The 15,767-nt window shown below is 40.9% G+C and overlaps 1 protein-coding gene across 1 annotated transcript in view; it reads left to right on the top strand.

The window, feature by feature from the left end:
* LOC143863524 (uncharacterized) overlaps nucleotides 1-5,891 on the top strand; it is a 46,248-nt gene extending 40,357 nt beyond the window's left edge. The window contains exon 4 of the mRNA XM_077374209.1: nucleotides 107-5,891. Within this exon, the coding sequence (XP_077230324.1) occupies nucleotides 107-108 (2 nt within the window). The 3' untranslated portion in view covers nucleotides 109-5,891. The remainder of the gene's footprint in view (nucleotides 1-106) is intronic.
* Nucleotides 5,892-15,767: the final 9,876 nt, after the last annotated feature.

Raw genomic sequence — 15,767 nt, 5'->3', positions numbered from 1 at the left:
TTTTCAAGGCAACCCAACCTTGCCAACCACAAAAGCTTGCTTACGAATGGATTTGGTTATAACCATTGTTCTAAATCAAGAGCTGATTCAATTTCTCACATAACAGAAACAGGTAATGGGACACACGTCAAGTGTCAGATAATGCCTACCAAGTGCCAGATAATGGGACACACGTCGACGAGAGGGTGTCAAATGGAAAGGGTGAGCCGTCTCACCACAGGATAAGCACTGTTGGTGGGGGGGACACACGTTCTGTTTCAATATGATTGCGGGGACATCTGGCAAAAATCAAGAAATGTATGTACGGAGGATGGAACATGTATCCTCAACGGGAACCTTCTGGTGCTACACTAATGAGGAAAAATAAGTGAGGATTGAATCGATCGGGATACCGGCCGTGGAGATTGTGGTCGGTGACGAGTGTAACGCCACTAACCCTCGTGGTGTGCCATGTTCTCGCTGCTTCGAAAAAGGTACCACCAGCTGTTATCCTCTTGTCAGTAGTATGGATCATGTTAACCAGTTTGCACCCATGCTGATTGAAGATGGGAAACCGGGTAAGGAAGGTGAATACAAACGTAGGACTTTTGTGGTCAGTCGGTGGAAAGTAAATACCGGTCACCACAAGAGTTGATATAGAAACCGGCACTATTCCTCTGGGTCATTTTCTGGTTTCTTCTCCAAACGACGATATTACATGCTTATAGAAAAGCCGTGCGCAGAAATGTGATCTCGTGCCGCTAACTCGATGCTCAGAAAGCGGAGAAGATCTTCCGAGTCACCGAAAAAAGAGGATATTGCACATGCGTTTCTGAAATTGAAATGGAGTAAGGCTAACAAGTCTGATGCCTCACGGGACGAGGCTACCGTCCAAAGAACCACTAGTGGAGGAACGATGGCGGGTGATGGGAATAATATCATTTCTGAGGGTGGGTGCTGAAAGTTGTGAAGGGAAACTTGCAAGAAAAGGGGTCGCTACAAGGAACAGGAACTGTGGAGATCCCAAAGGAGAGGGTAGAGATCGTTAAAGAAGTTGCAGTACAAAGGGTCGATGAGAATTTTAAGGGAGCCCACTTCAAGGGAGTTTCGGATGAGGCTGAAAGGACAGAAGACAAACCTGATGAAGATCGAGAGGTGAGTAGTGGGGAGTTGGAAGCCTTGAAGTCTAGAGACTAAACAATACTCGCTGGAAGTGGAGGTTCGTGAAAAATTCGAGAAGCTCTTTCTCTATCAGATGAATTGGATAACACGATTGTGGATTCTACCATACCGGAAAGGGAACAAATGGGAACAATGGGTAAGGAGCTGGGAATTAGTTACGAAGAAAACGAAGCTGCAACATGGAACATTCTGATGATATTGATCACAGGGAAGCAAATAAAAGGTTTGTGAGGAAGCAAGTAAAAAAGGGGCACCAGGAGGTGCGGGCCTTAAACGGAGGTGTACTGGGAACAAGGGTGGGGGTTTTTCTCATGTGCTATTATGAAGATTTCTGTCTGGAATATCAGGTGCTTGGGGGCGGAGAAGAAACAGCATTCTATTAAAGATTTGGTTCGGGGCAGAAATCTTGATCTAATAGCTGTTATTGAATAAAAAATCATTGGTGTAACAGAGTCAACAATCAATAACTTATGCGGGAGAAATCACAGACAATGGGTAGCTAAAGAAGCGGTTGGAACGGCATGGGGTATTATCGTAATCTGGAAAGACGGTTGCTTTATAATGGAGGAGGTATGCATAAAACGTTTTTCAATTTCAATCATGTTCAAATCTGCTGATTGGAATGAAAAATGGAAGATAACTATTGTATATGGACCGGCTAGAGCACGTGAGAGAAGAGGGTTGTGGTCGGAACTAAAGGACATTACGGAACAATGGCAGGGACCGTGGATTGTCGGGGGCGACTTCAATACGATCAGGTACCCGTCGGAAAAAAATAACCATTGAAGGATTACTGCCAGTATGAGAAACCTGTCAAATTTCATACAAGAAACTATGTTGACCGATCTTCCATTAGAAGGAGCTCGATTCTCATGGTCGAATAACCAGGATAATCTGATGAGGACTAGGATTGATCGTATTCTCGTCTCCAAAGAATGTGAATGGCAGTTTCCCTTTATTTATCAGAGGGTTTTGCTGAAACCAACGTCAGACCATAACCCTATTCTTATGAAATATCCGTTTACTCTGGTGGTCCGAGACCTTTCCGTTTCGATTTGGATCTTTGCAAGCAAACGGGGTTCGATGACAGAGTTTATTCGTGGTGGAATGAAATAAGGGTGGAAGGCTAGGGAAAGGGTTTGGCAGAGGGAGGAGGAGAAACTAAGGAGAAGGAGAAAAGAAGAGGTTCTACATTCACTACACACCTTAGAAATCAAAGAAGAGGTTGAAGAAATGCTACTACACACCTTAGAAATCAAAGAAGAGGTTGAACAAATGCTAACCAGTGATAAATTGGAAAGAGTACAGCTGATGGAGGAACATGGAGAAATTATGAGGAGGGAGGAGATCATATGGCGTCAGAGATCCCACGCTCTTTGGTTAAAAGAGGGGGATCATAACTCAATTTTTTCACCGCATGGAGAATGTACGTAGAAGAATTAATTCGATCAACTGTCTCAAGGAGGGAGATGTACTGGTGGAAGAAAGTGAGCAGATAAAAAATTTCCTTATCGGCTTTTACTCCAATCTATATGAACATGAATATTCCTGGAGGCCCAAGCTGAACGGTTTAGAATTTCTCTCAATCTCCACAGCTCAGGCTACGTATCTGGAACGGGTATTTACGGAAGATGAAGTGGAGAGAGAGATATTCTCTATGGCGAAGGACAAAGCTCCCAGTCGTGACAAATTCCCTATGGCTTTCTATCAGAACTACTGGGGAGTGATGAAAGATGAGTTTATGGCGGAACCATGAATTTCACGAGCGTGGAATCCTGAACAAGGAAGCTAATACTACGTTCATTACCCTTCTTCCAAAAAAGGAAGGGGTGCTTGGCGTTAAGAACTTCCGCCCGATTAGCCTTATCCATGGGGTATCCAAAATTATATCCAACATGCTATCCAGAAGGCTTAAAGCTATTATGGGGGATCTGATTTTGCAATTTCAAGGTGCTTTCGTAGACAAAAGGCAAATATTAGATGGGGTACTAATTGCGAATGAAGTAATCGACTTTGTAAAGAGGAAAGGACTGAGAGGTTTGCTCTTCAAGATTGATATCGTGAAGGCATACGATCATGTGGATTGGGACTTTCTTGACTTCATCCAACAAAAAATGGGGCTCGGGCTACGATGGCGAAGTTGGGTAAGAGCTTGTATCTCATCAACATCCTCTATTCTATTGAATGGCACTGCTGAAGGGTTTTTTGGTAGCACTTGAAGTCTATGGCAGGGGACCTACTTTCTCCGTATTTGTTCAATATTGTCGTGGAGGCGCTGAGTCAAATGATTACGAAAGTTGAAGCTAAAGGATTCATTAAAGGCTTGAGGCCTAGTGTTAACAACCGGACGGTAAGCCACTTGCAATTCGTTGATGATACACTTGTGATGATTGAGGAAGATAAAACCTAGGAAGCAGGTTTCTTCCCTGGGAGCCTTCGATTCCTATTTCGATTCCCGCTTTCGATTCCCGCTCTGGCAACCTTGATCAGGATTCTTCCCCGGGAGCCTTCGATTCCCGCTTTCGATTCCGATTCCCGCTCTGGCAACCTTGGATAAAACGACTGTTGTTAATGTCAAGAGAATTTTCCGATGGTTCGAGATAGTTTCGGGTCTGAAAATCAACCTGTGTAGAAGTTTCATCGCTGGGATTAATGTGGATCGTCAGCAACTGAAGCTCTACGCGGATATCTTGGGATTTGAGGAAGGTGAAATACCAATGTCATATATGGGTTTACCACTCGGGTTTGGGGTTCCAAAGGCTGCTCAATGGGATCCGGTGGTGGAAAGGTTAGAGCATAAATTAGCTACATGAAAGAAGAAATATATCTCATTTGGAGGGAGAATAACTTTGATCAAAGCGGCACTCGCGAACATGCTGGTATATTTTATGTCATTGTTTAAAGCATCTGCTCGTAGAATCGAAAAAATTCAGTGGGATTTTCTATGGGAAGGTGATGGTATAAAAACAACAACCAAACACCTAATGAATTGGTAAAGGGTGACAAAATTAAAGAAACATGGTGGACTGGGGATTGGGAAAACAAATTGAGGAATAAATCATTCTTCGGTAAATGGCTGTGGCGTTATGGAGATGAAAAGGAGGCGTTTTGGCATAGCATTATTGGAGACAAATACGGGAGGGAAGTAGGGGATTGGAACGCCCGGAAACCTAAAGTCGGAAAGGGGTCGGGAGCCTGGAGATCAATCTACTCATTGATGGTGGAATTCCAAAAATTCGTAAGGTTTAGAGTCGGTAAAGGTAATGATGTTCGTCTCTGGATGGACTTGTGGATAGGGGAAAAACCATTGTATGAAACTTTCCCCAATCTATTTAGAATTGCAGTAAATGGAGAATCTAAGGTATCGGACAATTTCATTAGGCGCGGGTCGGATGGACGGATCTTTTGGGACATAAGATCTCCTGGAAACTTGAAGGACGAGGAAATTGTGACCTTTGTTTCGATGCTGGAGGATCTGAATTCACATTATTGTTCGCCTTTTGAAGCTGATGAGCGTGTGTGGACACCGTAAACTCAAGTTGAAATTTTCATTAAATCTTTCTTTTCCTTGTTGAATAAGGAAACATAAAAAGGCATCTCGGAGGGCATGCATGTAGAAAACCGCGGCTCCGCTTAGGGTTGCGGCTTTTGCCTGGACCGTGGCCCATAAAAAGATAAACACTGGTGACCGATTACAAAGGAGGGGCTTTGAAATGGCTGGTTGGTGTGTGCTGTGTAGAGAATCATGAGACACTGGATCACTTACTCTTGCACTGCCCTTTTACTTTCAAAATATGGACGGGTGCGATGAAGTATTTTGGAGTACCATGGGTTGTTCCAAAAAACAGTTCGTAGGATATTACTAAACCGTACAAGAGGTTTATTTGGTGAAACTGGCCATGATTTCTGGAAAATTCTTCCACACATCATCATTTGGAACGTTTGGAAGGATAGGAACAATCGCATCTTCGGCGAGAAAGGAAAAAGCGGCTGGCATTCGAACGGATGTCAAGGTGGACCTGATCAGCTGGGCAAAAGGTGAAAGAGGTATAAATTACGGACTGGGAGAAATCCTGCGTAATTGGTACCCTATAACACGGGAGAGGAAGCTTGTGAATAAACCTACTCCGAAATGGAAGGCTCCACTGGAGGGATGGATAAAGTTGATGGGAGTTTATTGGGAAATCCCGAAAAAGCAGGGATTGGAGGTCTAATCCGGGATGCAACAGGAAGAACGATAATTACCTTGGGCCCGGTGGGTAACTGTGGGTAACTGCGATGCAAATGAGGCGGAAGTGAGGGCCATGCTGTTTGGTCTCAAATGGTAGAAAGATTATCTGTCAAATCCTCTAATCATAGAAGGGGACTCAACTAATGCTATTGCTTGGGCGCTGGAGAAGTCAAAGGGTCCATGGAGGCTCTAGAATATCATTGCTGAAGTAAGAGACTTGGTTAGAGAAGTACGCCCCAAGATAGAGCATAGAACGCGCTCCGCAAATGAAGAGGTGGATAAATTGGCAAAAAGTGGTATTTGTTGGGTGCTTGTTGGCCCATGTGACATCCGTGAAGAGGGTTATTGGAATAACCTAAAAACTAGGTTATTTTGTGGGTGAATATACAGAACTCTCTCATTTTGTGGTTTTTTCTTCAATGAAGCAAGGGTTCTTTTTGCCATGAAAGAGGAGGGTTCTATTTTCTGTTTTCTTTTTTCTTTTTTTAGCCAAGGGGTATTTGTTGCGACGAAGGAGACAGTCGGGGCAATTTTCTTTTTCTCTCGACCACTAAAATTGGTTGGTTTGGATATCAGCACTCCACCCTTTTTAATAATCTCCCCAAACCCTCTCTGCACATATATATAATGGTAATGATACCCCTACCCCTACCCCTACCCCTACCCCTACCCCTACGCCTACTCTCTCTACATATATAATGCTAATAATCTCCCCAAACTCTCTCTGGAGCCATTTTCTTTTTCTCGCGAGGAAGAAGACAGTCGGGGCAATTTTTGGCTGTCCAAGTTACAATTATGTTGACATCCATGTTCAACTAAAATATACGTTATTGCATATTAGGATTGGATGATTGGCATGATTCTTGGGCCATTCTTTTGTTACAAGAGGAGGACATAGAACCTTGCCTCTAACCCAAAATATATAGAAGAAGAAAAAAATAAAATAAAATATAAACCCTTTGCCCCTTTAACTCAAAAAGATCCAAAGCAAGGCCTATCAATTGAAGGTTAAGATCAATATGGTGGGACCCAATATGACATAGCATTGTATTGCAATGAGGTCGCGACCATTCTGAAGTTTTCCTCATGAATTATGAAAAAGGGTCAATTTATAAGACAGACTTATCAGAGAAAAAAATGGGTAGATGAAATAGTGATCTCAAGATAGCGGGATATTTATCATATTACCTACCTCGGATTTGCTAGGGACCATCGCGGAAAGGCATTTTGCTGCTGGGTGTTGCGTCAGAGAGCAGCCACATAGGCTCACTTTTCAGCAGATTTTGTCCTGTTCATATAATTCATTTGAGGTGGCTGCTCTCTCATGCAACAGCCACCCACGAAATGCCTTTCTGTGATGGTCCCTAGCAAATCCCTACCGACATATAACAGAAAATATAGAAAAATCGTAAGAAGATTGTGGTTGCTACGCTCTTTCCTACGAGGCAGTATTTCAGCCCCACCTGTTCCAGCTGAATGTTATTGGATTCCTTAATTCGATTTCCAACAACAATAAATGCCCATTGTTGTTGACACACTTTGATTGGTTGATCCTAGCCCTTGATTCATGAAGCTTCATGTGGAGTTCCTCAAGAAAAAAGCTAAATTCTTGATTTTTGAAGGCCTTTGCCCTATGCGTGAGATATCGGTTTTGGACTAAGACCCAGGGGCGGAGCCTGCAATTAACACTTGGGGTTCGGACGAATTTACACTTTGCCTTTGCCTGCATTGGTCGGGGGGGGGGGGGGGGGGGGGGGGGGGGGGGGTGTGTGTCCTCCACGCCTGCTATGACCCTGTAGCTACCTATCTGGTCATCTCGTGATGGTGTACAAGTTCGACTTGGCACAGGAGGCCAAGCATTCTGGGCTGGAAGGACACGAGTTAAATGAACGGAGGTGCTGCGTGATTGAACAGAGGTGCTGCGTGCTGACTACAAGAAGCAAAGTTTCATGGACTCGAAAAACTACTTATAGAATGCCGACTATTCATTAAGTTTAGTGATGGGAAGAAAAGTTGATTGAGCTTTGTAAGACCAACCTATGTGGCCACCTGGTCATCTCATGATGGTGTACAAGATCGACTTGATACAGGAGGCCAAGCATTCTGGGCTGGAGGGTGGCGAACTAGGGATATGAGTTTATTGTCTTTGTCCCTTCATGGTTCACTTCAAGATAATCTCAAATTTCCCTAGCGGTTCAATAGGTGGAGACCCTATGAAATTCTTCAGGAGAAAGGGCACAAAACAAGACATTAATTGCCTCAGATCCCTGCATTGAACCACTCATGACTTGCTTGACCTTTGAGGACTCTTGTAGAATTCAGATCCCAGATTTATGTATTGCAAGGCTGGATGAGATGATCTGTATTAGATACATAGATGATTTATACCATACTAAGGGAGTATGCACTCAAGTGAATATACGGTGGTAGTGTTGCATTTCTATTAATTGATTGATGGGATTAATTAATTAATAGAATAAAGGAAAGTGGAGTTTTGATGCAGGAGCACCCCCTGGAATCTCTACATTGGCCCTTCCATGCTCGTAGTATAGTAGTTTTAGCATTTTATGCAATTAGCCTAGTAGTAGGTTGGTGAATTTGATCATTTTACATGTCTTTTGTGTCTTTTGGTTCAAGTATGGGTAGTTTGGTTATTTTAGCATCACTCATGGTATTTTGGTCATTTGATAGTAGTTAGGGGCTACTTTGTAATTGGCTATAAATAGCCATTCCCTCTCATTTGTAAATGGTTGTTGAGTTCGAAATTGAGTAGAGATTCTTTTTTTTTGGAGAGGTTTGGGAGAGTTCTCTCTTCTCATCTATCTTTGTTTTCTTTCTTGTGAAATTGGAAACAAGATTAGGTTTTTTCTAATCTTTTCTCCTTTTTCTTCACTTTATATCTTGTTTCATGCAAGATTTATCCCTGATTTTAGATTTCTTGCATCCCTTTGCAATAACCGACACTTTCCTTTGAAGATCCGATCCTTTCCCAAAGATCGATGAAGGCGCTTCGCGGCCACCTACATCAAATGGTATCAGAGCTCCAATCGCCGAAATTTCTCAATTTCAGCCGATCTTGGAATAAATTTGCAGAGATCTGATGCAATTTGTGGAGAACATCTGGTAAAATCAAAGAAAGTGTGTAGATCGGTCATATTACTCTGTTCTTGGTGGAAAAGTTGAGGAATTTTTCAAGATCTCTTGCAGATAAGTAATCTCATCAACTTAATTTTCGTTGATCTGAGCAATTGAAGCCTCACGAGATCCAGATCGTTCTTCACTTGAGAACATCTTCTTCCTAGTTTCACGAGAATAGTTCCTGCTCAAAAGATTCTATTTTCGTTCATTTTGAGCCTAGGATTGAAACTCAGAGACATTGATTGAACAAATAAAAAAATTAAAAAAATCATGCTTCAGGTTTAAAACAACCAATCATGCTGTGCACACGGTTAGGATGGAGTAGGAGTATGCTCTTTCACATGCACAAAAATACTTGTGTTGTTGAAAGCAATTGCTAAGGCCTACATGCTGTTTGATGATTTGTTTCAAAGGTACTAGATCATTGCACGACTTGAGCAGCTGCACTTGAATAAATGAAAAGCTATTGGAAGCCGAACCAGTGCTGCTCTGAAATTCTACCCAAATAGAACTCTGAACTCCAACTGAAATCATCCAAGGCCAATTCAATTCAATGTTGAAACCAGCTGATATTACTGTTGTTTGCCCAGTACTTGTTAGAACTTAAAGCGAATTTATCACTCACAGTTCTACGCAGTATAAAGAAAATAACATGGCTGCAAATACATCATACTACAATCAGCTCATTTCACAACTTTTGGAGGGTGAGAAGAGACTAAGTACTGAAATACAAGGTTTTAGGCGACAATCATTGCACCACAAGTCCCTTCCCATAAGAAAGCATGCTTTTCAAGAAGGGGAGTGGGATAGGTATATGGAGGATGAATGTGAGCATGACTCTTTCTATCAAGCAGCCCCTAGTTTCTCTTTGGGCGTGTATGGCGATAGATGGATGGAGATCCCTGAGCTTTATTGGGGAATGGAGGCCGTGGAAATAGTAGAGTGGGTTCATGAAGTGGAGGAAGAGTTTGATTCCAAGAGAGTACCTCCTAAGGATCAAGTGCCTAAGGTTGTGGCAAGATTTAGAGACCGAGTCAAGACTTGGTGGCGATCATTGAATTACCGGCGACGGGAATTAGATGAACTTCCAATTCGGACTTGGGAAGAATTGAAAAAAGAGGTGGCACGACAATTTCTTCCATATGGATATCACTATATGTTGAAATCAAGGCCGAGAGTTGCTAGTCTTTCACCTCCACCTACATCTCAACCACTGTCATCTAGGGTACTTTCTTACTCTTCTTTGATTTTTGCACCTTCCACTTGCTATATAAATGATCATTACATCCAAGGCCGCCATGAGCTAATACATAAGCAAGATATTAAAGAGATTTGTGATGAAAATGAAGAGGAAAATGAGCATAACAGTCATTCACAAATTGAAAGCCAAGAGGAGGCCGAAGAGGTCATTGTTTTGGAACCGGGTGATGAAGGCATTGAACTAGATGATGTTGGGAGTGAGATAAATGAGCTAGAGGTGGATACTACTCATGAAAAAGCGGTCATTGATAAAGAGGACAGCATAGTTCAGCAACTTCGCATGGAACAAAAGGAGAATGTCCAAGTTGTTTCCCTGATTGACATTGATGATGGGTATAACAGTCATGATGAATTTGATGATGAGATTACTGTTAACATGGACAGTTATACTTTTTATTATGAAGATGGGGATGCAAATGAAGAATATGAGGTTGATATGGCCATGTTTCTCTTTGCTGTAAACGAATATGAGGTTGATTCTTTTATGTTCGACAGTATCCAGACAGGTGGCATTGAGGTTAAACATACGGATGACGTTGAAAAGAACAGGAATATACAAAAGAATGAGTTCAGCTATGATACAAAAGGGGTTAGAGCAGCTTTAGTTGAAGCCTTTGAGATGTTGTCCAAGGTAGATGAAACACTTCAAGATGAATTTTATGAAGTGTATCCGGCAACCCTACTACATGGACTGATCTATATGCATAACATTCGCCATGATGATGCCTTTTACCACTACTATTACAGCCATACTACTAAAGTGCAGAGAGATTTATGGATTTGCGACTACTATGAGTTGCATACCATGAAGAGAGCATGGGCCATATTCATCTTTGATCCGGGTGGAGTCCGACAATGATGAGGCCGGTGGGGAACTCGAGGACGAGTTCTTTCAAGAAGGGGAGTTTGATGCAGGAGCATCCCCTGGAATCTCTACATTGGCCCTTCCATGCTCGTAGTATAGTAGTTTTAGCATTTGATGCATTAGCCTAGTGGTAGGTTGGTGAATTTGATCATTTTACATGTCTTTTGTGTCTTTTGGTTCAAGTAGGGGTAGTTTGGTTATTTTAGCATCACTGATGGTATTTTTATCATTTGATATTAGTTAGGGGCATTAGGGTCATTTTACTTTGTAATTGGCTATAAATAGCCATTCCCTCTCATTTGTAAGTGGTTGTTGAGTTTGAAATTGAGTAGAGATTCTTTTTTTTTTTGGAGAGGTTTGGGAGAGTTCTCTCTTCTCATCTATCTTTGTTTTCTTTCTTGTGAAATTGGAAACAAGATTAGGTTTTTTCTAATCTTTTCTTCTTTTTCTTCACTTTATATCTTGTTTCATGCAAGATTTATCCCTGATTTTAGATTTCTTGCATCCCTTTGCAATAATCGACACTTTCCTTTGAAGATCCGATCCTTTCCCAAAGATCGATGAAGGCGCTTCGCGGCCACCTACATCAAATGGTATCAGAGCTCAAATCGCCGAAATTTCTCAATTTCAGCCGATCTTGGAATAAATTTGCAGAGATCTGATGCAATTTGTGGAGAACATCTGGTAAAATCAAAGAAAGTGTGTAGATCGGTCATATTACTCTGTTCTTGGTGGAAAAGTTGAGGAATTTTTCAAGATCTGTTGCAGATAAGTAATCTCATCATCTTAAGTTTTGTTAATCTGAGCAATTGAAGCCTCACGAGATCCAGATCGTTCTTCAATTGAGAACATCTTCTTCCTAGTTTCACGAGAATAGTTCCTGCTCAAAAGATTCTATTTTCGTTCATTTTGAGCCTAGGATTGAAACTCAGAGCCATTGATTGAACAAAAGAATAAAAAAATAAAAAAATCATGCTTCAGGTTTAAAACAACCAATCATGCTGTGCACACGGTTAGGATGGAGTAGGAGTATGCTCTTTCACATGCACACAAATACTTGTGTTGTTGAAAGCAATTGCTAAGGCCTACATGCTGTTTGATGATTTGTTTCAAAGGTACTAGATCATTGCACGACTTGAGCAGCTGCACTTGAATAAATGAAAAGCTATTGGAAGCCGAACCAGTGCTGCTCTGAAATTGTACCCAAATAGAACTCTGAACTCCAACTGAAATCATCCAAGGCCAATTCAATTCAATGTTGAAACCAGCTGATATTACTGTTGTTTGCCCAGTACTTGTTAGAACTTAAAGCGACTTTATCACTCACACTTCTACGCAGTATAAAGAAAATAAAATGGCTGCAAATATATCATACTACAATCAGCTCATTTCACAACTTTTGGAGGGGGAGAAGAGACTAAGTACTGAAATACAAGGTTTTAGGCGACAATCATTGCACCACAAGTCCCTTCCCATAAGTAAGCATGCTTTTCAAGAAGGGGAGTGGGATAGGTATATGGAGGATGAATGTGAGCATGACTCTTTCTATCAAGCAGCCCCTAGTTTCTCTTTGGGCGTGTATGGCGATAGATGGATGGAGATCCCTGAGCTTTATTGGGGAATGGAGGCCGTGGAAATAGTAGAGTGGGTTCATGAAGTGGAGGAAGAGTTTGATTCCAAGAGAGTACCTCCTAAGGATCAAGTGCCTAAGGTTGTGGCAAGATTTAGAGACCGAGTCAAGACTTGGTGGCGATCATTGAATTACCGGCGACGGGAATTAGATGAACTTCCAATTCGGACTTGGGAAGAATTGAAAAAAGAGGTGGCACGACAATTTCTTCCTTATGGATATCACTATATGTTGAAATCAAGGCCGAGAGTTGCTAGTCTTTCACCTCCACCTACATCTCAACCACTGTCATCTAGGGTACTTTCTTACTCTTCTTTGATTTTTGCACCTTCCACTTGCTATATAAATGATCATTACATCCAAGGCCGCCATGAGCTAATACATAAGCAAGATATTAAAGAGATTTGTGATGAAAATGAAGAGGAAAATGAGCATAACAGTCATTCACAAATTGAAAGCCAAGAGGAGGCCGAAGAAGTCATTGTTTTGGAACCGGGTGATGAAGGCATTGAACTCGATGATGTTGGGAGTGAGATAAATGAGCTAGAGGTGGATACTACTCATGAAAAAGCGGTCATTGATAAAGAGGACAGCATAGTTCAGCAACTTCGCATGGAACAAAAGGAGAATGTCCAAGTTGTTTCCCTGATGGACATTGATGATGGGTATAACAGTCAGGATGAATTTGATGATGAGATTACTGTTAACATGGACAGTTATACTTTTTATTATGAAGATGGGGTGCAACATATGACGGGCTTAGTTGCTCGTCCGGAAGTGAAGAAAGCGATGAAGAAGTCTCCCACATATATCTCATGGGAATTCAAGAGGACAATTCACCTAAGGAGGTAAGTTCTCTTTCTCCTCTTAATGTTGTAAATAATGACAAAGATGAAAATATTTCCTTTACTTATGATGATCTATATGATGCTTGTGAGAAATTTCAAGAAGCACACATTCTTGAATATTCAAAAACATCAAACTTATGAAGGAAATAGAAAAGTTAAATCTTGAACTTGAAAAATCTAAGAAAGAATGCAATGCTCTCACTTGTTTAGTAAATGAAAACAAAGTCCTCTTAGATAAAGTCAAAAATCTTGAAGTTTTGAACCAAGACTTTCTAAAAGAAAATCAAGAAATCTACTTAAACATTGAAAGACTATACTTGGAAAATAAAGAATCGAAAGGAGAAAATGAAAAACTCTCTTTAAAGTTTAATTGTGGGAAGACAAAACTAGATGAGATACTTGATATGAAAATCTCTTATGATAAGTATGGTCTTGGGTACCAACCTCATCAAAAGAAATTTTCATATAAGAAAGATACCCACAAATCATACATTTCATTCATAAAAGCTAGCACGACACATTCAAAAGCAAGTTATCATGTTAGGTCTAAAGTCACCCTTACTTGCTACTAATGCGGTAAACTTGGACATATAAAATGCAATTGCAAAGTTAGATAATCAAGTAGATATATATGGTTAACTGTAAGCCCAAGGGTTCCCCATGGGTTCATTCAATCATCTTGTTTTGATGATTAACAAACGCAAATCGATTAGTCGTTTATGAACTGATCATTTGCCTAGAGTGTTGTGCTTTAGACAGGTCCTACACAAGTCAAATCATACTAGCACACACCTTGTTGGCCTATGCTTGAAGATGAACCAACCAATGGACAAAGGAGCTATAGCATACTTGGAAAAACCACACCTTGGAGGATCTACCAAGGAGAAGCTCAACAATCATCTCAAAGCATTGAACATACAGAGAAGATCATGAAGGCCAAAGCTGGAGGATCAAGAACCAATGCAAAGGACCAAGGAGCTTGTAAACAACTTGAAGATGTCAAGCATGGAAGCTAAACCATAGAAGATCCCAGCTCAAGAGAAGAGTTCATGAGAGTGATAGAAATGGTAGAATATATTCCTATCTCTCTTGCATTTTCTCTTGCAAAGGCACATTGTTTAAACCCCTAAAACTAGTGAAAAATAATATTTTCCAAAGAGACTACAACACACCCTCAGAGCCTAATTGGATTAGTGAATGACCATGTTGTGTTCCATAATTGTGGAACCCTCACGAATTCCATTTAACATGATAAAATTGAGTTCCAAAAGCCCAAAACAAAACAACACTAAAAACAGGAATAACCTGCTGTTCATAGGCTTCTCGGAACTCTGAGAGTTCCCTCGGAACTTCGAGAAATGTTCCAGGGAGTATAATCTATACTCTGGACATCTTCTCGGAACTCAGAGAGATTTTCTCAGAACTCCGAGAAATGGTCCAGGTAGTAAAATTTTTACTTTGGCCGTTTTCTCGGAACTCCGAGATCTTTTCTCTGAAATCCGATAATTGTTCTCGGAGTTCCGAGAACACTATGAACTCAAAAAATTTAGCCGTTGCGGCTACAATGGTTAGTGGACTTTTTGACCCGAAAATTACCAGTTTGCCCCTGAAACGGTAATATTGAGTTGGGAACCTATATATATGTTGTATGGTTTCAAAACATTAAGGGAGAACATTTCTAACTCTAATTAAACCTAGAAACACACTTGCAATTATTTTTGGGTTAATTTCTCTCACCAACCAAACTCATTGTGCCTTGATTTGTGAAAATCATTTGAGATTGGTTTAGGCTTAAACTTGTTTATTTTTTTAGAGAACATTGTGGAAGCTTCATTGTGCATTGTAACCTACTTAGAGGCAAAGCTATATTCTTCTTCAGAAAGCGCTTAGATCTCGGTGGTGTAGGAGAGACAAGAAAGGTGGAAGGGCATCCCGTGTTAATTCCCTTGGGTGAAGAGCTTAGTTCTCTGCCGTGTAGGAGAGACATTGTAAAGGTGGCAAGGGCATCCTCGTTTAATTCCCTTGGGTTGTAAAAGCCTCAAAGCCGGGCGTCGTGGAGATCTCAATAGTGGAAATCCTCAAGTGCGGGCTTGAGTAGAGTGGAGTAGGCCATTGGCCGAACCACTATAAATCCTTGTGTCACTTGTGTTGGTATTTCTCTATCTATCTCACTCTCTCACTCTATTATTTGTGCTTGCATTTTTACATAGTTAGAATTGAGTGAGTAGTTAGCACTTTGGTTTTGATTCAATATTTGTACCTTGCTAATTAGGCTATTAATCACCTAATTAAGTTTGCTAATCAACAACAGTTTTGAACTTATATTAATTTGTAATATTATTTTTAAGTTTATCTATTTCAAACTTAATTAAACAAGGGATAAGACTTAGGTGAAATTTTAGGAAATTTTTTTTAAAAGGCAAAGGTTTTATAAACATCCTATTCACCCCCCTCCTCTAGGTTGCCAAACTGAGTTACTCCTCGGATTTCAATTGGTATCAGAGCTAGGGCTCTTGATTAAGATCCTAATCGGTTAAGAGTTAAACGATCTAATTTTTTGACAACTTTAAAAGATGGGATCTAAACTACCTATTTTGGATTGTTCGGAGTATGGATCATGGTTGATCCATATGC

The sequence above is a fragment of the Tasmannia lanceolata genome, unplaced genomic scaffold, assembly GCF_043159265.1.
Source record: "Tasmannia lanceolata isolate RefF3 unplaced genomic scaffold, GAP_Taslan_0.1 ptg000044l, whole genome shotgun sequence".
Lineage (NCBI taxonomy): Eukaryota > Viridiplantae > Streptophyta > Magnoliopsida > Canellales > Winteraceae > Tasmannia > Tasmannia lanceolata.
Note: the sequence above shows the minus strand (reverse complement) of the source record. Positions and strands in the feature narration are given on the sequence as shown.